The sequence below is a fragment of the Sceloporus occidentalis genome, unplaced genomic scaffold (genome assembly GCF_023333645.1).
Source record: "Sceloporus occidentalis isolate IW3139 unplaced genomic scaffold, rSceOcc1.0.p SCAF_16, whole genome shotgun sequence".
Classification (NCBI taxonomy): Eukaryota; Metazoa; Chordata; class Lepidosauria; order Squamata; family Phrynosomatidae; genus Sceloporus; species Sceloporus occidentalis.
Genome location: NW_028316996.1, coordinates 820,352 through 847,370, shown reverse-complemented (window position 1 = coordinate 847,370; position 27,019 = coordinate 820,352). Strand labels below are relative to the sequence as shown.

At 40.3% G+C, this 27,019-nt stretch overlaps 2 protein-coding genes across 2 annotated transcripts; one reads left to right on the top strand and one right to left on the bottom strand.

Moving 5' to 3' along the window:
• The first annotated feature begins 334 nt into the window (after positions 1-334).
• LOC149302915 (coiled-coil domain-containing protein 117-like) lies at positions 335-6,375 on the top strand. The gene is made up of 6 exons (XM_089481703.1): positions 335-442; positions 1,956-2,278; positions 3,596-3,646; positions 3,997-4,263; positions 5,414-5,554; positions 6,138-6,375. The coding sequence occupies exons 1-6, from the start codon at positions 335-337 to the stop codon at positions 6,373-6,375; spliced, it is 1,128 nt and encodes a 375-aa protein (XP_089337829.1).
• A 14,050-nt stretch (positions 6,376-20,425) lies between these two features.
• On the bottom strand, positions 20,426-25,564 carry XBP1 (X-box binding protein 1). Its single transcript, XM_089481912.1, has 5 exons — positions 25,377-25,564; positions 22,445-22,541; positions 22,168-22,296; positions 21,338-21,501; positions 20,426-20,606 (listed from the first exon to the last, which is right to left on the bottom strand). The coding sequence occupies exons 1-5, from the start codon at positions 25,562-25,564 to the stop codon at positions 20,426-20,428; spliced, it is 759 nt and encodes a 252-aa protein (XP_089338038.1).
• Between the last annotated feature and the right edge of the window lie 1,455 nt (positions 25,565-27,019).

Sequence of the window (27,019 nt, the reverse complement as noted above, 5' to 3'; positions counted from 1 at the left end):
CCACAGGGATCCAGACCTGACCCGTCCAGAAATGAAACTGGTGTTTGTTTTCATGCAAATAAAAGCAGCTATCATAACATGACCCGTGCTTATTGTCCTGGGTTATTATTTAGTGGCCACATTGTTGTTTTTCCGAGACCGCGGACAGAAGTGAAGGCAGACACGGGGGAAGGACCGCGTTGTATTATCTCCCTTCCCGCCCGCCTTCTCCCGTTCAGTCGTCTTGCTGAGAGAACCTTTCCGAGCCTTCTAGAAAAGTCAGTGTTTTGTCACGTGACGAAAAGGCCCCGCCCACTCGGCGATAACTGCTGTGGCTGAGATCGGCGCCACGTTTATGTCGCGGGACCCGCTGAGGCTGACCGAAGGGAACGGGCTGCTTTGCTGCGAATTTACAGAAGGTGCGAACGGCAACTTTTTAGAGGGTAAAGTAACGACCCCAGAGGTGAGTGCTGGGCCTTCCAGACTGGAGCCTACCAGGTGCCTTCTCCCAGCATGTGCCTGGTACTGCTGTGGGTGTATATTTACAGGCGTTCGGGGCCACTGACTGACTGACTGACTGACTGACTGACTGACTGACTGACTGCATGTTATGTGTGTGTGCTGCCTGTATCAGCTCCACGCATTTTAATTTATTATAATTATATTCTGTATTCATATTCTGTAGCGCCACATAACAAGTAATATATAACATAACAATTCGACTTACAGAAACAGGTGAGGAGAACCCTGCTCAGAAGAGCTTACAATCTGGAGCATTGACACAAGCTGTGACACCCCAAGTGAAGGCCTTATGGGCTGTGCATGGAATTAATGATGCCCACGTGCAGCTTAATACACAGTATAATGTGATGTGATGCTAGTGGATCCCATCCAGAATTGTGCTCGCTGCCTGTTGCACGGTGCCATGGCGTCTGTGAGACGACCTCGTGTTCTGGGATTTAATAACTTATTTATTAAGTTAGGAAATAATATGTAAGTGTGCGGGTGCTGCCTGTGCGTGCGTGCCGTGTGTGCGCGTACTGCCTGTGCGTGCGTGTGGCTCTCACTGCAGAGGCTCATTAGCATGCTCGACTTTACATTTTATTTATAGAGCGCCAGCAGCTCCCATGGTACTAAAAAAAAAAAAGCTGCTAAAACATTACAATTAACAGCACAACCGTATAATCATCACATGTTAATACTTGGGCAGACGCACGATTTTATAATCTAGAAAGAAGAACAAAAGCATTCTTTTCATTGTCCAAAAAATAATTGGTAGAACAGCCCGGGCAGAACAGCCCGGGCACATTAAACAAAGCATTGTGTGTGTGTGTGTGTGTAATATATATATCTATATCTATATATATATATATATATATATATATATATATATATATATATCCTTTGTCCAGAATGAATGAATATATATATATATATATATATATATATATATATATATATATATATATATTCAGTCTGGACAAAGGGCTATAAGTGAAGATGTCACCATAAGTAACATTCAGCTGATTGTTCTTTGGAAAGAGATTGTATGTTACATAGAATTTAATTCAAGAGAGACCAATAATAAGAATAATGTTACGCACAATGTAACGGCTATCAGACTGAAACAACTTTGGAACATTAGGACAACGAGGTAGTACAATGTTAAAATACTACGATAGATTCTGGTTGGAGTGCATTTTCTGGCACATGCTGAGATATTTGTAGCATCATCACAATCTATATTATTCAGATAACAATATTTACATCCAGCAGTGGTTACAGCTGGATTGTGAAGACTTCAAAACGTTTAAGTAGGGCGACAAGTAGGATGAATGCCGGAAGGAGCCAAATTGGCTTTTTTTTTTTGGTCCCCTGCAGTATATGGGATGTATAACCGTGTAACTGATTCACTATTGTGTATTTATGCATTATATACTGTATATATTACATTTTAACACTGTGTCCTTCTTTAGCTTACAGAAAAACCTGTGATGGCTGCTGTTGATAGAGCTTTTAATGGGATACCACTAAGCAGGATGGATTATCAGCCTTCACACTACCTTCAAAGGACTGGAGAGCCTGGGGTTGCAGAGTCTCACTTTCTTGCATCTTTAAGTGGACTTGGCCAGGGCAATGGTATCTCAATGACAAGCCCTATGAATAATAATGCGTACCTCGGTACATATAGCCACTTCACCTCCAGCGTAGCTGGGGGAAGTTCCAACCCAGACATGGGAGCCGCACTCCCGCTCCAGAACCTGCTGTGCGCTCCAGGATTTTCTCCAACATCTAGTAGGTAAGGGCTTGAAGCCGTAAATGAATGTGCCTAAGAATTGTGAAGTATGTTGCTTGTCGCTTTTAAAATGTAAACAGATTGAAAGCTTTACAGGCCATACAACGGGTCTGCGTTATACTGGCCAGTAAAACGTATTATTACGTTTCAGAACGCCTTTCACGTAACATGCTCCTGGCTCTAGTTTCAGTATTCCGTTCCCCATATGTAGTATTGTATAAAATCCAATTCCTGCAATGTTTTTTTAATGGGAAGACTCTACAGCATCTTTAAAAGTTATTTATTTAGCCTTCTACCTGGAGTTGGGGAAAAATAAAGCTCCTTCTGAAGATGACCGCTTCGCTCACACACTTGCAAATTGAGCCTCAATTGACTCCTTCTATATCCATGTTGTGACTTGAAAACAAAACAGGATATTTATAGTGGGTCTGATGTCCACAAATGAGATCTGTTACATGAAAGTGTGACCTGTTAATATTTACAGGCATCAAATATGCGGTGAATGTTTGGTTTTAGATTGGTCCGTTATTTCAATATTGCCTTTAATTATAGATTGGCCAGCAGATTCTGTAGCCCTGTTAGAGGGAAAATGAACGTTAATTTCATTAACACATTAAGATACACTGGTACGGAGGGAGAAGAGTGCCCTGCTTTTGCATCTGTTAGGGGTAGGGGGATGAAACAGAAGGAGAGGCCTGCATGAAGATAATGTGCGATGTAGAGATCTTGAATATGGGAGAACAAATGGTTCAGGATGCACGTTGCAGGCATTGGGAGGGTATATTGTATGCATCTGTGAATAGGTTGTATTTTAGTGGGCACATAAAGTTACATTAAGTAGGGGAGAGTCTGACAGAACATCATAGGGAATTCCAGGGAATAAGTATAGCACAGGTTGAATCTTGGAGATGCAAGGGTAAGAAGTGATAACTTGAAAAGTGATGCAAGAAGTGGGAAGAGCCAAGAGGGCTTGGAGTGTTTGGAGGTAAGAGCAGAGATGAAGGGGGTGTTAAGGGGATGATATGAAGCGGTCATGAGTTTTTTACTACAATGTGTATGGGGAGCCAGTGTTGGAACTGACAGAGTGGGGTAGGTAATGAACACCGATGAGATATGAAAATTTGGCAGGGATGTTTAGAATAAATGATGGTGCTTAAAGGAGACAGAGGTTGGAGACGATTGGTAGGAGCTGCAGTAATCCAGAATGGGTATCGCAAGGGAATGGATTAATATTTTAGTAGTCTACTGTTTGAAGAAATTACATTTGCACTGATTATTGGGTCTTGTGTTACGTATTCTTTTTTACCTTTTATTGTTTAGGTTTTCTGCTCCGGCTCAAAAGAAACACAAACGGCAAGAGGATATCTCTGAGTAAGTAAAACCTGTTTGAGTTCAAGTACTTTTAAGAAGGAATGGATATCTAGGATTCACAAAAGTCTACTAAATGCTGACATTTGTAAAGTTTAAGCATTTTCAGTGAAAGTTTCCTAAGCATTTTGAGTGAACTCATGCAGCCCAAGTATACCAAGAAAATGCCAAATTATTCTGTTTTGAAGACCAATGTTAAATCATTACATGCACAAACAGGAGAGGCTTACTGAACCTCATGGATGTTCATAGAAAAATTCTTCCACATTCTTTAGTGTTGTAGTAATGACATTTAAAAAAAAAAATCTGTCTCCTCGTGTCATGTAAACACTTGTCTTTATTTTTGTTTGTAGCTGCCCTCTTAAAAGAAGGCGACTGTCAAAAACCAAGGTAACATCTTTAATTGAAGGACAGCAATCATCTGGGAGTATATTTGTTGGTGAAACTTCTGCACCGAGCTGGAACTCTACACATTCAGTATCTGAAACCTCTACAGTTCCTTGCCTTGGTACCCAGTCCTCACATATCGTGGATGTTGCACTTACTGAGGACATGGAAGAAGCTGTTGTGGAGTCTCCATGTGATGCTGCACGAAGAAAGATAGAAGATATTGAAAGCAGGTAACAGAATATGTCTCATTGATGTACCAAACATGCTCTGTATGCCTGATAGCTAGATGCACCTTTGTAATATGTCAGGGCCTTTTAAACTCCTCCTGCCATGTTTCCTTTTATTCTGTAGTTTCGGAACACGAACATCTTCATGTTATGGTTATGTTTCCATAGAAATATATATATATATATATATTTCATTACATAAGTGGGTAAAGGTGATGGGGAAACCCTTCCAATTAAATTTAAGGGGTAGTAGAAGCATTATTAAACACTCATCTACAGACACCACCAGGCATGCCAGAAGGCTTGTTTTCCCCTCAGAAATCTCACGGTGCTGCCACAACCACAAGGGATTATTTTGGTATATTAATTATAAGAATAACGTGTGTGTATAGAAGAAGAAGAAAAAAATGTAAATGCCTTTTTTTTTTTGCCCCTTTCTTATAATTAATTTTTCGGAGGTCACCTGTGTGTGGTAGAGGTCAGCGTTTTTCACTGGGAATGCTGGCCACAATTTTCATTATCGATTAGTTGAATTGCTTTTATCGAATATAAGATTTTTTTCAGAGCAGATCGGATGATAACAATAAGATCCAGATCCCCCGCAGCGCTGCAGGGGACCCGGATTCTCCTCTCTGGCAGCAGGCGGACGTCGGCGCGTCTGTGTGATGGGCGCCGACATCCTCAGCTACTGTCCTCCACTTCCGCCGGGGCTTCTATGATGGAGCACTAGCGTGACGTGACCTTCTGGTGCTCCACCATAGAAGCCCCGGCAGAAGTACCGGTCAGCAGCGGCAGAGGTTGTCTGAGTTCGCTGGCTGCCAGGGAGGAGGGTCCCCCGCAGCGCTGCAGGGGACCTGGCTCTCCCTCTCTGGCAGCTGGTGGGCGTCTGCAGTGGCATATCGTGGGGGGGGGGGTGTAGCATCTGGGTGTATAAGGCATACAGGGGGGAATAAGGCAGTGATCGTATTTTTTTGCCATTGATATTCCACCTTGTCAGGCACGGATTGCGTGGGATCCTGAAGTGTCTTTAGGAACTGGTGTATTTGTCATCTTAACCAGTGGTAATCACAAGATGTATTTCGTTAGTAATATCATAACTTTTTTTGTGCACTGACAAATATTGGATGTTGTAGTTATTATTTTTCCCCCTCAGGTTAATCATTGGTGATGAGGATGATATAGAACCTGAAAATTCATCTAGTCGTTTGCCAACTCTTATATTGTCAGATTTCCTTAAAGACAGTCTAAAGAATGGGTTTGATGAGCCGCTAAACAAGAAAATAGTGGAGTCCATGTAAGTCTGCCATTTTTGTTTTAAGGTTTTTTGGTTTTGGATTTTTAGGCATATATTAAATTAATGCCATTTTTTTGTAATCTGCCTTTCCCTCTGTCAGTGTGGTAAAGAAAAAAAAAAGTTTAACTGTAAACATTCCTACTGCAGTTTCCATCCTCCTGTAATTCCACCCATTAAAACCTGGGAACCAGAGATGGGGTAGCTTTAGGTTTGAAGAAACGGACACATTAAAAACCGTCTGACCTGCCTGTTCCTTTCTTACTAATAAAACCCTTGAATATGTCCTGTAGAGTGTTTTGCACTTCCCTTTTAATAATCTGGCACTCTAGCCTGTTTAGCACCAGGCCATTAACCTGGACTAGCCCCGCTCTACTCAATCATTGACCAGTCCCATATGGAAGACTGCACTTGAACACACTCCTGTGCATGTATGCGAGCTGGGAGCACGCCTGACACCTGGAAGGAGCTGCTGGATAAATAGTTCAGTTTATCATAAAAACATAGCTTCTAGATGTGAAAATCCGCCTCTTCTTTCTGGTGCTCATGTACTTTATCAGTTTTATTGACCCCCCCCCTCTTCTAGGAGTCGTCCATCTATGGAGATTGTTCTCTGGAAACCCCAGCCTGAATTTCTTATTGACAAACTCCAGTCAATATCTAAATGCTACAAGGATAATACAGATGTGGGCAAAGATAATCACATCACATCTGTAAATACATTCCCACAGGAAGTCAGTGAGGACCACCTTTGTACTTCTAATGTAGCCAGTGACATTAACACGATGTGGGACCGAGATGAGGAAGAAGAAATGGAACTTTAAATGGGGTGTGCATTCACCTCATTGGCTCCCGCTTTACCCTTTTTTATATTTTTGGTTACCTGGAAAAACTAACTGAATTGCAAACTCCTATGCTATGACTTTTACTTGTTTCAAATGGAAAATGGAGATACTGGATTGAAGTAAAGCCAAATCATAGAAATGGGGGCTTTTGTCATTGTTATGCTTGAAACGTAGTGGGTGATCTAAAATTTTACTATTACTACGAGCAAATATCTATTGGTTGCGTATGACATTCATGGATTAAAGTCTTAATTACCCCATGCGTGATCAACTTCATAAAAACCCATCTTGCAAAACCGGGTTCATTTTCAGAATAAGCTATTTTGCACTAATTTCTCGTCGTCGTTACAAAGAGAGACAGCCAGTTCAGAAAACCTGCAAAGTGTATGAGAGTCTACACTAGTAAACTGCCAAAAATACTGGATATGAATTGATAACGTACACAAGTGTGTGCGTAAGGTTTATGTGTTTTGTTACAAATGTATTAATTAAACTTTGTATTTTTTCCTAAACAGTTGACGTATATATATTTTTTTCATGTTTAGATTTCTGTTCCATAACTAGATAGTTGGCAGTAGTAAGAGCTATGTAACAGTTCTCAGATTTTAAGGAAAAACTACCACAGCTCATGAAAAATGTAAAAACCACTTGTTTGTGTCTTTGAACTGTTTTGTACTTTTCAATAAATCTTACTAAGTTTGGATCCTGTTACGGAGCATCATTGGACTGAATTGAGAGCGGCTGTGGCTTTGTGCATCTGTGTGACTGCCGTATTGGGCCAAGAAGTCACGCCTGGTTGAACATGAATGTGGCTTTTCAGTTAGTGTTTAATGTTATACTATTAACCATTTTGGAGAGTCCCTCTAGCGATGGATAAATGGGTTCTTTTCATCCCATGCTAGGAGGAACTTGCTGATTGGCTAAAAGAGTTAAAAAGACTGGGAAAGCATTTATGAAGTGTCCGTCATATAATGCAGTGCTCTCTCCAGCTATGCAGTGCTCTCTCCAGCTATGCAGTGCTCTCTCCAGCTATGCGCACTGCCAGCCAGCTCCAGTGCTCTTCCAGGGAGGTCTAAAAGACCCCACCCACTTGTGCAATGCCATGCACAGAAAATCGTTGATTGACTGAGGTGGGAAGTCTGACTGCAAAGTACTTCATTTTCTCTGCTAATGTATCTCCTGCAGGGAGTGACCTAAAATCGGGGCTATTGTAAGGATTTTTACTACCTTGGGAGTCTAATAAGTCTGGGTTTGATGGATCCCAGGAGAATGTTACCTGCTTGCCTGCATTGTACCAACTGTAAAGTTTGGTGGAGGAGGGATAATGGTATGGGGCTGTTTTCCAGTTAAGGGAATGCTATGCTTCCAACTTTGTGGGAGCAGAGTGGGGGGAAGGCCCTTTACTTATTCCAGCATGACTGTGCCCCAGTGCACAAAGCAAGATCCATAAAGACATGGTTGGATGAGTTTTGTGTGGAAGAACTTGATGGGCTGTCACAGAGCCCTGACCTCAACCCCATCGAACACCATTGGGATGAACTTGAATGGAGATTGAGACCCAGCCCTTCTCTTCCACCATCAGTGCGTGACCTCACAAATGCTCTGCTGGATGAATGGGCAAAAATTCCAAAAGAAACTCCAAACACTTGTGGAAAGCCTTCCCAGAAGTGTGGAAGCTGTTATAGGGGGGGCAACTACATGATAATGTCTATGTATTTAGGATGTGATGTGATAAGAGTCCCTGTTGGTTTAGTGGCAAGGTTTCCCAATACTTTTGCCCATATAGTGTACATATACTTGCCCCTACACAGAAATACTGTGGCTTACGCTTGCCCTTGCATGCATACACTTGCTTGCTTTAACATTACAAACACTTTCAAAACACAAACATGGCCTCTCTCCACTTCCTTTGTATCTCATTATCTCTCCCTTTTCTGCCCATCTCTCCCCTTTCTCTTTGATCTTCCTCATTATTATCACTCCTCCTGTTTCTATTTATCTCTCTATTTTCTCCATATCTGTTTTGTCTTTTCCCTTTATCTCTCATATTTCTCTTAATCTCTTGTTTTTCTCTTTAGTTCACCCAATTCTTTGATTTACCTTCTCATTATCCCTCCTCCTCTTTCTATTTATCTTTTTTTCTTTTTATCATTCTTTGTTCTCTTTATCTCCTTACCCTTTCTCTTTATTTCTCATCCTCTTTCCCTTTCCTCTCCTCATCTTAACCTTTTCTCCACTTTATTTATTTTTTCTCCTCTTTCTCTTTACCCAGACTTTTCCCCATCTCTACCTTCTTTATCGCTCCTCTTCTTCCTCTTTATTTTCTCTGTCCTATTTTTCTTTTTTTTTATCCCCCCTTCTTTTGACATCATTTTTTCAATATCTCTCCTCTTTTTCTGTATCTTATCTTTCCCATTTCATACTATTTCTACTCCTATTTCACTTTATCGCTCCCTTTTCCCTCTGCCTCTCTCTTTTCTCTCTACCTCTCATGTCTTATTTACATCTCTTTCCTCTCTATCTCTCCCCTTTCGCTCCCTTTTCTCATTATCACTCTTTTTCCCCATCTCTCAATATCTCCTTCCTCACGTATTCTCCATGCAGACTTCCATTCACGGCTCTATTGTTGGTACACACAACATCACTGCTGAGCACTGGCATTAATTGCTGGCAACATCGTGAGGGAGAGGTGAAAAGCAAGGCCTGCTGGCGATTAATGCTGAGCAGGCACGACCCCAGTGAGAGGGAGATTTCCCGTAGTGGCTCTGCTCTGCCACACAGAAGGCACCCCCAACTGATCTGGGCCTTATCTCTGTAGTTAGAACTTACCTACTACTAATACACAACCTCTCCTCTTTATCCATACCTTATGTTTCCCCTCACCCAATTCCCTCAAGATTGTAAGCTTGTGAGGAGGGCCCTCTCTATCTAATGTAGGGATTTGTCTTAGTCTGTCATTTGTCCCCATATGACATGGAAACTACTATTCTTCACAACATATCCAGCGATACTGAACATTCGCATTGGATTATGTGGGCTAACATGGAACAAGCTCCATTTAAACATATTTGTTTTAAATGCCTTCTATGAGGATAAAAACACAAATAAATGAAGAAATGTAATCTCAGGCTTTAATTTTGGTCATGGCTGCTGTTTGGTTCAGACCTGATCTTCTATTGATTTTGTATGGTCACAGCTGAATTTCCAAAGAAGAACACTAGGTGGGGCTAAAGTTCTGTGACTTGCAAGCAAGGACTGAAATGCTTACTCAGCAAACTCGGGTTTTTTGTTTGTTTTTTTTGAAGACACATGAGATCTGATGAATTTCATGCACCAAACTAACACCAAACTAAAACCAAACTAGTTCCTTGTGACTTGTAACTGTGACACTCCTAAGGTTTTTAGTTGTATCTTATCTAAATAACTACTGAGCTTAAGGACACAGTACCAACTCTTACTATTGCTACCAAATTTTACGAAGGCAGGGACAATGAGAATTAGGATTTAGCATGCTTAATTCCTGGTACATGCCCTTCCTCTGCATAATTGTTAACCATCACATTATTGCTTTAGCGGCAATCTGTCTCTCTAGTTCACAATGAAAGGCACATTACCAGACTAGTCCTATACTTCATTGGGAAATGATCTCTCTCTTTTTTGGTACTCTCTCTTTTTAGTGATTTATTAAAAGTGAAGTTTGAGTGTATTTCTTGTATTTACAATATCTTTGAGTGGCTTTAACTTCATAACATTAGGATTAGGTTTTATTCTTTTTTTTTTCTTTTTAATAAAAAATGTTTTTTTGCATTTTATTTTTTGCAAGGCATGTGCCCTGTCCCTAGCTGGTACAACCCTGCTGAACTCAGACTCCTGACGTCCTAGACTCTATAAATGTGAGAACTATGATATATATACCGGTATATGTATTAAAAAACAACCTTATGTTTATATAATGGGATCAGCAGTCCGAACATCCTATTCTCAATACACTTATGATTCTTCCCTGTTATCTCTGCCCTGTTAGTAAGTTGCTGGTTGTAATTGATTGGTTTAGACAGCCTTTGTAAAGGTGGGTTGAGGAGAAGGGAGATAAATTGAGGACAGCGGGCTCATTAGTCAAAGTGTGCAAACCAAGTATTTCTGTAACATTTACTGTCATTGCATACGTAGGTTTGAAAAAAATACTTTAAGCTAAAAGCTCTGAGTTGATAGTTCTCCTTGGCCCGGATTATGTTTTATGTTGGCATCACAGACAATATCCACCTTCTGTGATACGTGAGCTGTATGTGGATTAATCTTATCAGGTTAATATCTAATATCAAAGTTATTTAAATAATCCTGTACTTCTGAGACCGGAACATGTTATCAGAACGTTCTAGCCATTTTATCGGTGAAGTATAGGTTCTTTTATGTTACCTGAGACAACCTGCTAAGTGTTTTATAATCAAGGATGTGGAAAGCTCCCATATGGCCACCAACTGAGCACAATCAAGTGCCAATCATGAGACAATCCTTGTAAGTGCCCTTCTGGGAGTATTGTTTTACAGACCAGCTCACCCTAGCTCATAACCAGACACTATGCAAGGCTATATACCGACTCCTTAAAGCAAATTAAAGAAACAAATAATATTTCATATTGTATAGATATAAAGTTATATAAATATATCTTATAATTATATATATTATATAATATTTCATATATATGTATATATATATATACCGGTATATACATATAGGGACGGACTGGGGACAAGGCATCATGGCCAGCCCGGAACGGTGTATATATGTGTGTGTGTATACATATATATATATATATATATATATATATATATATATATATATATATATGTGTGTGTGTTTTGTCAATCAATGTATTTGTTTTGGAGATATTTAGTTTGAAAGGTAACATTGACGAAGCTGTGAACTATTCTTAAAGTTCTATTCTTGAAGTTGCAGGGCGAGCGTTATTTAATCAATTTCCTGATCTAAGGCTATTTCCCCCTCCTCACTCAACTCACCCCTCATTACTACGTCTTCAAATGTTCAGCTCTAACGCAATATCATTCACACATGCATTATCTGTGTCTTTTTCATTTCTCAGTTTTCAGTTACATTTGCTGTATGTTATTTTAGGTTTTAAAAAAAACTTTACATATCTGAAACTTGTTCATATGGCACAGTAATTTCCCAAGTAATGTTTGTATATATATCAGGAGATAAACCACTTTCAGTAATAATTGTGAAGCTGTTTCCTGAAATGCAGAGCAAGTAAAACACTAAAGCCACATTTCCTTTTCCCCAGTATTGCTAAACATGTAGTATTTGTTTGAACGCAGGGGTTCCTGTAAATTTTGTTTACCCTGCAAACATCCAACTGCCCTTTGATCTGTTCTTTTCTATACATTTATTTATTTAAAAACATTTCCCTTCATTTATGGAATATGATGGCGCTAAAACAATTAATATTAATAATATTTTTTTTACAACCAGATGCATCAGCGTATGCCAAACAAATCTAAAAGAAATTAGATTAATGATATTATATATTATCTAAAAATTATAGGTATTTTTCTGCTCCAGCAACTATTTTTTTTCTATGTCCTGAAAGCCTAAGGATAAGTTACAAATGCTACCCGAGTACTCTTTTCTGATATTTAGTTAAACATTGTCCATCAAGTCAATAATTTGTGTCATGATAAACATGAGGAAATGCTGACATACAGCATGAGCCATCTTCACAGCTCCCAGCGGGAAGACTAATGTGGAGACATTATGCATGTGGGCGGCACATGTCTGTCTCATGGGGTAAAGTTTGCTTTTCAGGGGAATTCTTCCTGCTTCAAAGTCTAACCAGGCCACTCATCTTTCTCATCTTTCCTTATATGCCTGCGGATGGATGAAAATGAGGATCAGAGGCAATATTGTCTGCACAATCTCAAAACTTCTCGTTTACTATTGAAGGAAGAACTGTTAAGTGTAGTAGGGGACTTGCCCAGAAAATATTGACTGCCGACCTTTATATAAGTGCATTTGTGATGCTAATTGTTACTATCAAAATCTCATATGATGAGAAGAAGAACTATATAGGTGATAAAACAAACTTTATATAAGTGATAAAACAAGTACTTTTTGTGCTTCTCAAAGCCTGATGCATCATGCTTAGCCTATTGTATGAGGAGTGTGGTGCTTCTCCTGAACCCACCTTTCACATCTTCCTCTGCCAGGGATTGCACTCCCTATGTAGAGATATGCAGGTCCTTCCATCCCTCATTGGCTGAAGCCTAGGGGAGCACCAGCTCGTCTAGCTCCTCTCTAAAGAGGGGATGCCACTGAAGTCTTTCAGGTGGAGTGGCAGCCAGAAGCACAGACCACCCCACCATCATACCCGGTTCTCAGTTTCAACACCCAAATCCTCCGTGTCAAGGGAGGGCGGTCCTGGCACACCCATCTCCCTGCCCATTTCCCCTGTAAATAGGGGTGTTTTGCATGACATCAGCAGGAACACCCAGTGACTTTGGCAGGAACGCCCAATGACATCAGCGGGACCACCCACTGACATCAGCTGGACCACCCACTGATGTGGGGACACAAGGGTAGGCTCCGAGTAGCCAGAGTCCACCACAACTGGGGGACCTGGCTTTACTGTGGCGTTTCCGGGGCAAAAAACCAAACGCGAATCAATATCAAATCATGCGCGAACAACACAATGAAAAAGTGCCAGTGGATGTGTGAAAAACATTAGTGCTAATACAGACCCCAGTCCATGGCACGTGTTAAAAGAAAAAAAACCCACCAGCCATACTGTTGCACACTATGAAGAAGGTTGCTAAATTCATCCATATCTTCCATGGAACTTTACTGATTCATTTTTATTTTCCTTGAGGAGATTTCAAAGGCTGTTTTGTGTGCATAGTTTTTCAGACTGAGCCCTCTGCTAATCCCCGTCATGAGATGTTTCTCCACTCAATAACATTTTGAAGCTAGTGAAAGCTAGTAACAGAGAGCTATAGATTACCGATGGGTCACATTCCTCTAATAGTTGAGGTTCCAGGACAACTGCTGGTATCCTTACGATTAGCACATGATAAACTCACTTTGCCTTCGGGTGAGATGCTTCTTCAGATGGCCACATGATCCATCAGCCCAGGGAAAATTCAGACTTTTTGTAACATTTTCCTTCAATGAAATTAGCTGCTTTTAAGTTAACAATTCTTCCCCAGGTCCTGAGGCTGTGAGCAGAGATGTATTTATGAGGGGTGAGATCCTAGTCTGGACCTTGATCCCCCTCAAAAAAGAGATAAAGAAAGGATATTGATGGAACAATATGTAGTTTTTTCAGTATTTTTGTAGTTATTCCCAATATATGAAATTAATTAAAGATGTAATTAAATACCAACTTGTTATTTAACAATACCATTTTGTTTTTCCTTTTTTACATATGACTGTACCTATGAAAAACATTGCTTTTCAGTTTTTCTGAGACATAAGCAATAACATAACTTGTTGGTGTTTTTGAGTATCCTCAAACACTGTAATAGTTGTAACAGGTGTTTTTGAGTTGCCAGGACTAGATTCATTGGGCTAATGATGCTGTAGATCTATTCAAACGCATAAACATGTTGTATAACAATAACACAACCATGTGATAGGTACAATACACCACACTTCATCATGAGGTGTCTAAATGCATGTGTGTGTTTCTGATGCAATACCTACACTTGATGTGGTAAGAGATGACAAAAATAACCAGACCATTTTTAATATTTTGTTACACAGTAACGAAGAAGATATGGCCATAGGCATATAAACTGGATGATTTAAAGAAATGGATTGATAAAAAGGAGTAAATTGATAAATATATATAAGGCCAAGTGAATCAACTATTCATGAAAACAAAGGAATTGGGGTGCAGAAAAATGACATCAGGTGCCCTGGACTGATGAGTCAAAGTATAAAATATTTGGCTGTAGCAGAAGGTAGTTTGCCCACTGAAGGGCTACAGAGTGCAAGAATGAGCATTTGCAGGCAAGAGTGAAGCATGGTGGAGGTTCCTTGCGAGTTTGGGGCTGCATTTATGTGAATGGTCTCCTTAATGCTGAGAAGTACAGGCAGATACCATCAGGGGGTCATCTAATTGGTCCCAAATTTATTCTGCAGCATGAAAATGACCCCAAACATACAGCCAAAGTCATTAAGAACTATCTTCAGGGTAAAGAAGAATGAGTCCTAGACGTGATGGTATGGCCCCTGGAGAAGGTGGAGAGACCTGATCTGAACATCATCAAATCTGTCTGGGATTACATGAAGAGAGAAAGACGCAGCCTAAATTCACAGAAGAATTGTGGTTAGTTCTCAAAGATGGTTGGAACAATCTAACTGCCAAGTTCCTTAACATACTGTGTGCACGTGTACCGAGAATTGGTTGTTCATGTCTTCTGTTCACTTACTTAGCATTTTGTTGAATGTAATAAACTATTAACATATAAACCAGTTGTTTCATTATCTATGTGGGAATTTCAAAGAGGGTTGACTTGTAATTCAATTGACCCATTACCCAGGGTCACAGACGGAAGTTAATGAGTTAATGCGTATAGGACTCAGTTATAAAACAGGACACAGTCAAACATAGATGAAGCCTCATGCAAGTATACAAGTGTGTATGTATGTGTTTAATGTCCAAGTACAAGATCCCGTGGGAAATGAAAACAGAAGGGGCATCCGCATTCTCCATCTTCTGGCAAATAATATTGCATTTCCTCAACCTTTCTCTTGACGCACCAATTTCTACTCTCAATGTATCTTCTAAATTATTAAAAGATGGGAGGTCAGGTTTCAGCTTTTATGCTGTTGAGCCCAGTCTAATGGCTTAGTGACGCAGCATCCCGAAACAATATTAAAAGTACTATACTCACTTTCAAGAATATGCACTACATAGGAGGTAGATAGGATCCAGTCATCATCCTAATCTACGTCTTATAGCCCTTGTTACTATACATACTGATAGCTATGCCAGATCAACATAAGAGGCTTCAATTAGGGTGCCATAATGTTAAAACCGAAGCGGTCTCGGAGAGCGACAAATAGGAGGAGAAATGGGACAGTATGGACTGTAATTGTTCAGAGCAGAGTATGGAAAGCTCAACACACCTGGACATCAAAGAACCTTACCAGAGGCCAGGCAGCCAGCGCCCATGTTTGTATTATTTGGGGCATCTCCAGCAGATACGATCACAGGGGTCCAGGTTTACAGATTGCATTGAAAATTGCGAGCCCAGATTTCCTGACGTTGACCTCCTGAGTTTCACTGCTGTTTATCTAGAAATAACTAACTATAACTTCTTAAGCTTGACATCTAAAAGCTTATAAAACAAAAAATCTGAATGTTTCTGTTTTGCACACCTGGAAAGGAAGTGAAACTACTGGGTGAAGTGCGGATCTGAATGTGAAACAGAGAACTCTGTGATGTATATGGCACTTTTGGAAATACTTACTCAACATGCTCATTGTGTCACAGATTCATTTCAGTATCAGCCAGAGATGAAGTTCTGTAGAAATAGAATAGAAGAAGCTCTAGGAGCTACAGCCAATGGCTACATGCCCTCCACCTACCTAGGTCCCCAAATTTGTTTCCTTTGGACAGACCTCTCACCATGGCTAACCTTGTCTCCTTTTGTCATAAGAGGGGAGGTCTCTTGCGAGAATACTTGAGAAACATTTGATGCCATTTGAGTTTGACGGCAGATAAGAACTAATTGGCCCATCTAATATGCCCATAATTGGCCCATCTATAATGCCCATTTTTCCTGAAGTAAAGACCTTAATCATTCCTTGGTACCATCTTAAGATTCAGGATAGCTTTATCCCTATCCCAGGTAGGTTTAAACCCCTTCACTGTGTTACTCTCACAGTAACACAGTGCTCCATTTAATCTTAGGTGTGTCTTTCAAGGAAGAGTAAAGCAACAATACCAACAATTCAGTGCCCCTGTATTTCTGCAAACCCCCTAGTTGAATGGTCCTAATACATCTTAGTATCTGAGTTGAAGTCTCCTAGGCTGCTAGAAATACTGGCCCAATCCTCTGGATTCTGCCCCGCCAGACCAAAATATATAAATTCTCTGCTAATCCTAGAAATGTTAAATTTCAAAAACAAAATAAATTTAAGACATCAGGATTTCTTATAATATTCTGTATCCACTGAATTAGACCATTTACAATTAGCGTATGACTTAATTCCAATAAACACAAACTACTGGCTGATAATGGATAACAGTGGATTAATCATTTTATAACCATGTAATAAACAATTTATGGGTTCTATTCTAAATTGTTGGGTTTACGCAAGGTCTTCATTATCAGCCGCATCTTCCAGGGACACTGGATTAGGTGGCCTGGGTAAAGGTTGAACAAATATACTTTGCAAGGGACTACATTCTGTTGATATAGTCAGTGTCAAAGTGGATTTGGTATTAACTTTTCTATGCTAAATATGGGCTAATCCTATCACCGGCATCTTCAACTCTATTCTTCACTGATGGGGTTTGCTTATGACACTTGGAACATCAAATGCCAGGGCAGTTACGCGTTACTCAGAGGGTACAAACATACCTTGAAGATGATGTGATGGGTTGTTTTTCATAATAAATTCCACTGTTTACATACAGGTTTCCATTCCCTAACACTGTACATGCTACTAGCCGTCATGTTTACACAAATTGCTTGGCCCAACTCCACAACAATTTGAAAAGAAATCCAACAATTCCACTAAGGACATTGGGCTTTATTTGCAAAAGATAGAGTTGTCAAGGGAGTTTTAGCTTCAACTCCCCCACTTGTGTATTTATTATGAAGGGCCAGTGCTGGCATGTTTATCCAGCATGAGGCCCTCAGCTGGTCCTTCATAGAGCAATTGAAAAAGATCAAAGGAGTCTTAAGGTGAAGCTGGAACCGGTCAGGCTTGTATTTACGTAAACATAACCAATAAAGCAAAAGCTGTATGGCACAGAATTGCACCCTCAGATATCCTTAACCTATACTGTACGTGCACCTAAAAGGGATTATATTCCAGGATCTCCATACTAATAAAACCACCTTTATTTTTATATTGGACCAGTCAAGCAAAAGCTCACCGGGGTTGGACCTTAATGTACTGAGAAGTCGAGGAGGTAAAACCACAACTCTCCCTTTGGTGAATCAATCTTGTTGACTTCTGGGCTTCAGAATAGATAAGACAACGCTGCCACCATCAATGAATTAACGTCCGTCTTACTTTGGTTTTGTTAGGGTGACCACAGGATAGATAAAGGCAAGTATGTATCTGATCATATTTAGCTTAGTACTGGCTATATGTGGAGATTGCAAACAGACTTCACAGGGATGACCCATTTAAAAGTGTAACTTCAACAAAAATAACACTGTTTGTTTAGTCTGGAAGCCCATTCATAGCCCCACAAAAAAGCAAAGGAAGCAGCAGTAGAGTTCAGTTTATTGTATTTTTTTAAATAATAAAAATGGAGAAAGCATCTTCTTAAAAAGCAAATAATAATAGTCATGTAAGAGGAAATTAATAAATGGCTAGTCATTTACATGGTAAATTTAAGTTGTATAATCAGATCTGAGGGGGGTTTCTAGAATATTTTGTACATTGCCGAATTGATCAATCCGAAGCATGTTACCCCAATAAGCAGAATCTACGCATATAGAACTAAGGGATATTAAAAACATTATAACTAAAACATAATACAGTTTCCCAATAAACCTGTGTGTTACTATTTACTTTTTGAAAGTAGATAAAACTCATGGTCAAACAGGGGGTCTGCTTGGAAATGCTATTGCAACACCACTAGGACTAGTGAAAATTTCTAGCCATATCTCGAGGTAACATTGCTTTAGGAGTCCCAGAGAAAAAAAAAAAAAAAAAAAAAAAAAAAAGGGAGGGGGATAAATACCCAGTCAGCAATATGGATAAAAAATACATCTTTTTAAAATTTTTGTCTCTTTTTTTATATAAAGAATTTTAAATATAAATAAATAAGACTCTTGCTTTACCGGACTGAAATAGGTATATACGAAAGATAGCAGGCATCATGGCTTCCAATTTAAGAGTGTACTCTCATAGTACAGGTTTTACCCTTAGTACCTGGAAGATGCATTCGCCAATCCAACCTACAGAATTTAATAGTGAATACACACTACTTAACCTATAGAATATGGACCATTCAATTATACAGCAAACAAAAAGCAGAGGAGGGCTTCCTGATAGACATCTGAAAAGCTGCGATTACACTCGTATGCATGCCTTTAACCAGGACCTACTGATGTACAAATAAAAAGTACAGGAGTGGCAGATATCACATTCAGAGGCCAAGTACACACACAATAAGCCCAACAGATTTACATTTGTTAGCATGAACAGATCACAGCCTGAAATGGGAGGAACTGCTAAAAGTACATTAAGCCTACAAGCGTGGAATTCACAAAACCCTGTGATGAGCTTTGTTTGTTAGTAGGGACCGTCCTTTTATAAATAGAAGTGCCCTCAACTGCACGTTTTTAACAGCTAGGTCATTATCTTCCCTTCTACATAAAATGTAGCATGAAACAGAAGCCCTCAAGAAAAAAAGAAATGGGTGTGAAGATGACTGTTGATAGTTTCCTTTAAGCATGTCATGATTTTGGGAAGTGAAGTAGTTGTGGCATGTTACAGCTTCTATGTAGAGTAGATGGGCGAGAACGAGTTATAAAGCATCTGGAAATTCCAGAAATACCAGCATCTCAACTATGCCTGTTGATTCGCCAATAGGAATGTAACTTTTAGGTTTTTTTTGTTAGTTTTAATGACCCGTTTAGATATTTTTACGATTAGCAATTTCTACAGCAAACCAGAACAGGCAACATAGTTCTTCCAAAAGCATTGTCAGAGATTAAAATATCTCTAAATGAAGCCAGATAGTGTTTATCTTCAGTAGAGTTGAGTAAAGCCAGACTGGGCACTAACATGGGGCTTTAAGTCCTGCAGACAACAACTATGTGCTGAACTCTAAGACCCTTGGAACGTGCGGCCGCGCATATATCCAGCAATAAGCCACCGGGCATTTGCCCAGTTTGTCATTTAGCCAGTTGATGCCTGGAGCTGTGGATACTCCAGATTCCTGGATTATGCAAGGGTCCTATACTACTTTTTATGTAACAGCCTACATAGTGTGTAGCACAGGTATTCCATTTTACACAGCCAGGCCCTGGCAGCATTCTTACAGATGTGTAAGGAAAAATGGTCAACAGTATGTAGTGCTAGGAGAAAGACCAAGGGAGTCTTAATGTGAAGCTGAAACAGGTCAGACTTCCTTTAGAGGGATTTAAGAAGGAAACCAATAAAGCAAGAGCTGTATGGCAACAGAATTGTGCTTCTACTATGTAAAGCAGCACCCTCAGGCATCTTTAACCCGTAAGTGCACCCTACATGCAGGTAGAATGAGCAATACCTAATTTCTATTATAAAAAGGGTTATATTACAGTAATGACCATACTAATAAAGACAGTCAATGGGCAGTTTGAGATTCATATACTCAAATGGGGAATTCAAAGTTAAAAAGGTCCATCTTCAAATTCTGTACTGTGATTCCAGAATAGACTGGTGTCAGGAGATGAAGGGGAACAGGATTGATCCATTTGGACACTGAGGAGTTGCGGGAACAGTTCAGTGGTAAATGAGTCCTCCCATACATGGTCAGCATTTAGAGGAGAAGATATTTCACTAAAGGGTGAAGAACACCCCTCGTAGCCCGAGTCACTGCCTGAATCCAGTATTTTCAATGGTTTCTCAGGGTTGTTTTCGGGACAGGACAACAAACTTTGCATTCCCAAGACGGGTATTGGATCATCTTCTTTGGACTCCTCTTTCACAGAAGTGGTGCTAACATGACAAGGGTTGAAAGATGCTTCCTCCACTTTAACTACTACATTGGTCGCATTATCTAGCTCAGAATCTTGGTCTGAGCTCAATGGTTTGGTGTAGACATGATCAAACCTTATCAGTTCATTAATGGCCTCCAGCTTTGCTGATGGGGCCCCCAGAGAAGAAGGTGGGGAGGTGGGTAAGGAATTGGATTCATCTCCTTTGACCTCTTCTTGTGGATTCCAGGACACTGTTCCTTCACAGTTAAGGAGCATGTCAGAGTCAAGGCTTTCCAGAAGGCCCAGCAAGATATCAGACTGGAGAAAAGAAAAAAAAAAAAAAATCATGAGCTTTCCTTTTACATACCTATAGTAGTATAATACCTAAGACATTAGCTTAGAAATGTTATACTACCATTAGCACACATTGCATATTTCAACACATATATGGACAATAAAAAATGCATTTTAATTGCTTTGTTTTCTGTTGAACACTTAATGCATCTTCCTTTACAGTGTAGAAGTGTTTCCAACGAGAGAGAAGGTTTTTAGCAAACTCAAAAGGTCATTGTGAAATGTTTGAATTGGCATGCCTTCAATTTTCCATCTTACCCAACATTTTAAAGGTCATTTAACTGCATATTTGACTTTAATATACTATTGTTCATATTGGTTCGGTGTTTTTTTTCTTCTTCTACGACCAACCACCATTAGACTGCTTTTTAAAGGCAAAAAAACCTGTTTTTTACACCAGAGGGATAACACTTCTAACTATCAAGAACTAGCTGTAGCTACATATTGGTAAGTATTTTACATAAGGGTAGTTCATTGGATAGTCTCAATCTTTGATGAAAAGACGTTAAAGAAAAATACGGAAAGACAATGGCGTCAACATGGTAATCAAGTCTTCAGTAGTTTCCTATTGTTGCTGCTCACTGGTTAGTTACCCTAAACAAATTTAGCAGGGAGATGTATTGATCTTTGCCAGCTGCTCACTAGCGGATGTGTAATCCATTCAGAGAAAATAAGATGGAGGTTTCCCTTTTCACCTCAGAGTCTGAAGAGTGAGGGCTGTCAGGATCCATGAAGACTTCGTCAGGTTCGGGGACATCTGGGCCTGCTCCTGCTGCAGAGGGGCACATAGTCTGAGTGCTGCGGACTCAGCGGACCCGGTCACCGGCCTGACTTCATCTGGTCTGGACGGAATTAGGACCTGTAGAAAGGACAGACATTGTGAGTCACAAACAATGGAGAACAGTGTGAAAATGGTGCAGCAAACTGTAGATTGTCAATGCAGTTAGAGAGCCCTCTCAATGACCAGGTGATATAAATTAGCCTAATCAAAATCAATTAGATCACCGCCCTACGATGAATCCAGGTTAAAACACCTTCCTCGCCCCATCTGAATCTAGAATAACTGCTTGAACTCTTGCATTAGTATTATTTTGTTACCAAGAACTGTACTTCCTGGAAACACAAGCACGTATAATAAATGTAAGACTGTAGCTTGTTTGACAGGGGAGGAGTAGGCAAATAAAGTAGATTACTGCCTAGAGCATACACCCAAATCACAAGCAGACACGGTAAGTAGAAGACCGTATACACGTAACATCTGTTACATGGATTCACCAAGGAAGTGTGTGGTCGGGGGTGGGGTGGAGAACTGTACTCCACCTATGGAGGCAATTTTGCCTCCATACATTCTGGAGTCTTCTTTAATAGAGCTTTCTTCTTTGTGACTAGTGATTTAGCAATCTAAACTAAATAATACATTGTCAAAAACTGGACCAAAAATATAAATATTATATATATATATTTTTTAAAAGAAATATAGCCTGTAGCATGCCGATGGTGACCGCTAAATAATCAGGAGAATCACCTCAAACTCTTCTTCTTCCTTCACTTCCAAGGCACTAAGGCCCAATCTCTGGCGTAGCTCCTGATTCTCAGACACCAGGCCAAGAGACTTTTCTCGCAAAATCTTATTTTCCATAAGGAGTTTCTCATTCTAGAGGAGAAGAAAAGGCAAGAACTGTCAAATACTTTTGGCAAAATAAGAAAAGAAAAAAGTAAATTTATATCTAGATATCTGCTAGGCAGAAAATATACAGCAAATGTTTATTACAGCTGTTAACACTATACTAATAAATTATTACCTCAATTTCTAGATCCAGCACTTGCTGCTCGAGTTCGCTCATTCTAGCTTTCTTTCTGTCTCTTGCAGTCTGTGCGGCGACTCTGTTTTTTAATTTTCTACGAGAAAAAGAAAACAGGAGACCATTAAAAACCAAGGCAAGGTATACCAATAACAGTACCGTAGGTTTCTGATACAAAGTACTATCTACTCGGCTTGGGAGCCACAGCAAGCGGCTAGACTTCGAAGCCCGGAGAAACAAAGCATAAAACCAAGCAAAATATCCAATTCCAGCAACAAACATAACACCGAATATCCTGGATAAATACCGAGCAGGGAGGTGGGGGGCCGACCATAAATACCAGCAGCCAGTTAATTAGGGTACAGAGTAAGCTGCAATTACCAGGTCTTGCATCAGCTAGACTATGGAACCAGAGATAAACAGACGTGATCAGTAACCGATTCCAACAACACGGTTTTCTTCAACGAGAAAATCTCTTCGCAACCAACAATCTTTCATATATGCTGCTAATTCCATACGTGCAGAAGTACGCAAGTGGAACACAAGGGATATCCTTTAACGTCCCGAGATAAATAGCTAGCCAGGTTCTTCAGAGAAAGATCACTAAAGCAGATCTCCTCTGCCCATTTTAGATACTGTAATACAGTGTAACATGTTCTATTTTGAGGATGGGTAAGCATGTGTGGACCGACCATTGTGGCTGTAATGCTAATAAGCTTCTAAAGGTATTTAACTTTTAGAAGTTATAAAGATTGGATAGGAGATCATATTATCTATATAGCGCCATCGCATTCGGTAGTGCTGTTCATTAGATATCTGTCTACGGGAAGGGGGTAGAAGGTAGTAAGCTACGCGTGCGCAACACACACACACACACACACACACACACACGTCTGCTCTTAACTAGAAAAAGTAATCTCAGATCACACGACGGATAGTACCACGTGCCTGGAGTCACTGCGCCGGCAGGTATGCTGTAGACACCCTGACAGATCTATCATTACACCCCCTTCATTGACAGATAACCTCTCACTCCCAAAAATCCATAGACCGTCAACTCCCAATATTCTCAGATTGGGCTCACAGGAGGTATAATATAGAGGATTTGGGCTCACAGGATGGTCTAACTCTGTACCACCAGAGTCTGCAGAAGAGACTGGCATTTCGGCAACAAAACAATCGGCTGCTACCCTGTCAGGAGATCTGGAAGTCCCTTTGGCTCTGGTCTGGCTTATTTATACAGCAGTCAGTGATCACCCTGAACAAAAACCCCTTGAAAAGACAGAAACAGAAGGGGCGGAGGTGCAAAGATAACCCAACATAGTCCAGTCTGAGCACAAACACATCCATTGTAAATCACCTTGTTAATGAATGGCTCTAAAGATTCATGACAATTACCACACTAGACGTGTAGACTTCAGAGGTTTATTATGTGATTAGAATATGTATTGAATTGCACGGTAATTGACAAAGTGCCGACAAATGGAAAACTGGCTATAGAATATAAGAAAGACAGTCTAACATAAACTAAAATAAAAGTGTAAAAGGTCAGATAGCATCTCCCAGTGTCGGCAGGCAAGAACATCATGTCTAGTACAAGCCACCAGTAAACAGGCTTTTTCTCCAGTTACACATCATTTATTCATTTCTTCCAGCTGACGCCATCAAGCCAGATCCCTTCCTTCTGCCACGCAGGCAGGCTTAGCAAGCAAATCGCTCATCAACCCACAAAGCAGGAAATTACAAGATTTTCATCAGGTCAAAAAAAACAAAAAAAAACAGGATATGGCATAGAGAATGAAACCCCACAAGCTAAAGGGAGATTTTATGGATGGCAGGGGACACACAGAACGAGAAGAAACAGTCCATTTGGTTTAAAATACAGCAAATTCATAAGAACACTGGGTGTTTTTAGTAACCGTAACCCCCCCTGGTGAAATTCCTGCAATATCTCAGTGTAGGAGGGGAGCGATCTGGTGCCGAGCTCTGCTGCTTGCGTGGCAGAAAAAAAAATAGCCTGTTACTCAGCAGAGATTCATTTATCATCAGACATGCATTATTAGAACCGCCTAATGCCCTGAGAACATTTGAAAGATATACATTTACTTATGCCATTTAAAAACTATACTAAGCTGGGCGGGTACCTGTTCTGGTTTCTCTTCTGAGAAAATAGTTTGGCTTTCATTTAACGCACACACGTGTATATATATATATATATATATATATATACACACACACACACGTATACACATATACATACATACACACTGCTTAAAAAAGGTACAAAGATGAACAAAAAGGCATGGTCAGCAGGATTTACAGGTATGCAAACAGATGGGCCAAGAGGGCCCCAAGGTACTGCTGGTTTCATTGAGAAAACAAAATAAAGGCTTACTGGAAAAACAAGACGGGTACTAATGGGATACGGGAAACACTGTACTGGGGTGGAATTAGTATGTAAATTTAAAAACCCAGATCAGATGAACCAGATTTAGAACCACAGTCTTCAATATAGATCATAAACTCATGGTTACTGAACCCTATCCCTACAAATATATATATATACACATATATAAACACATATACACACACACGGATGCCTGTCCAAGGCAAACAGCATGTATAAAAGCATCATGTACACCAGCAAACTGGAACAGAATTCCTCTTGGCAATCAGACTATACCATACTACCCCATCCCCCATAGGCTACAATGTACTATGAGCTCGGTATTATATGCACAAAATAACATCCATATAGCCCTGGAGCGCATCATATACCTACTTTAGACTAAGCGGCGTATCCCGTAATACAATCTAGACTCTAAGAGACTAATAAACGACTACATTATACGGACTACACGATCAGCCGCCGCACATCTCATCATACATGTCATCTGCCAGCACACATGTCACATGACGCCGCATGTCGCACCTCCTCAGTGCTTTCTCCTCCGGTGAAAGGTGGGTGAGTCTCTGCCTCTTTCTCGGCGGCTGATCCCCGGCGGTGGACTCCGGGCTGGACGGGCTGTGGATGGGTAACATGACGGAGCTCAGACTCCCGGGTTTACACTCCACCTGCTCGGACATAAAAATCACTTTGGGGGCTCCCATAACAACCATGTTCGGGAGCGGGGCTTGGTGACACGGGGGTAACAGGGCAGGGGCCGGGAGGAGGAGGAGCGAGACGCTCGCTGCACTGAATATTTACTTACTGAATTTCGCCGGGCGCCCGGCATATCTATCCAGCGTGTCTCCTCCCTATTGGACAAACCGCGTGACGTCAAGTAAAGCGACCTGCCATTGGTCCGATTCTGACGGCAGCAGCACTCCTTGCCCCCCAACCTCTTGTTCCTGGGAAGGGAGGGGTCCGGTTGGTTCCGCTTCAGATGCCTTGAAGGAAAAAAGAAAACAAACCGAGTAGGTGTTCGTTTTAATTACAACGGAGACAAAGACGAGGCTTCTTGTTTCAAAATGTAGAGCTTTCAATTAATTCCACAAGGTTTTCCTGGACTAAACCTGCATGTGAAGTGTTGCTAGACGGTTAAATGTAATGTAAGGAAGTTTTACTTTACTGAGAGGGTGGCAGGTGAGTGGAACAGCTTCCCAGCAGAAGTGGTAGACGCTAATACAGTGAGGGAATTCAAACATGAATGGGATAAAACTAACAAAAGATCAAGAACTGATTATGATCTGATTCGGACATCAGGAAAAAAAGATTCTTACCTGCCATCAAATTCTGTTTCTAGGTTTCAATTACAAAATTAAGTTTTCCGACTTTTTCTTCTAATAACAAGACTTTCTTATTTACTGGTTAGAGCTATCAAGAGTGTAAGCTCTAATGAGCAGGGCCCTCCCCACCTATTTTTTCTGTAAGTGAATTTTTATGTTACAAACTACTTATGTCCCATCTACCCGTTGTACAGCGCTACAGAATAGAATGGCGCTATATAAAACAAAAAATAATAATAATCTGCTAACCTAGTTGTGAGTCCTGAAAGCCTACTCCTCAGAGGGATGGCACGGAACTCGCGGGCATCGATAGAATGAAATGCCAATAATAGGTTTATTAGGACATGCTATATATTGGTCCTCTATATGTTACATATTAGACAACCTTTTGAATCATAGCATTGGTCTGGCAGAGGAATAATTATTCGACTTATATACATTGTTACTAAAGCTTTATTTATAAACACATGTCCCGCTTGGAGACGGCATCATATCTATCCCTTATTACTTTGGTATATTGTACGGATAAATAATATTTTTCTTTTCTTATTTTAGACCTAAAAGGACATTTTTTCAGAGGGAGTGAAGGTCTTCAAAGCAGTTTCCATCCATAAATACTTCTGAGGTCCAAGTCATTTGAGCTGCCAGCTTTATCAATAAGAAGCAAAGTGAAAAATGAAACCTATAATGATTTTATTGTGCAAATAATGATAGCCCCCAGCCTCCACTGCATTTCTCAGAAGAACAAAACGTTCTGCAGGGCTGGTTAGAGGAGGCTCTTTGTAAGCCTTGGCGCTCTAGGCTGTATGACAGGATTGTATGCCAATGCTGTGGACAGGGTGCCAG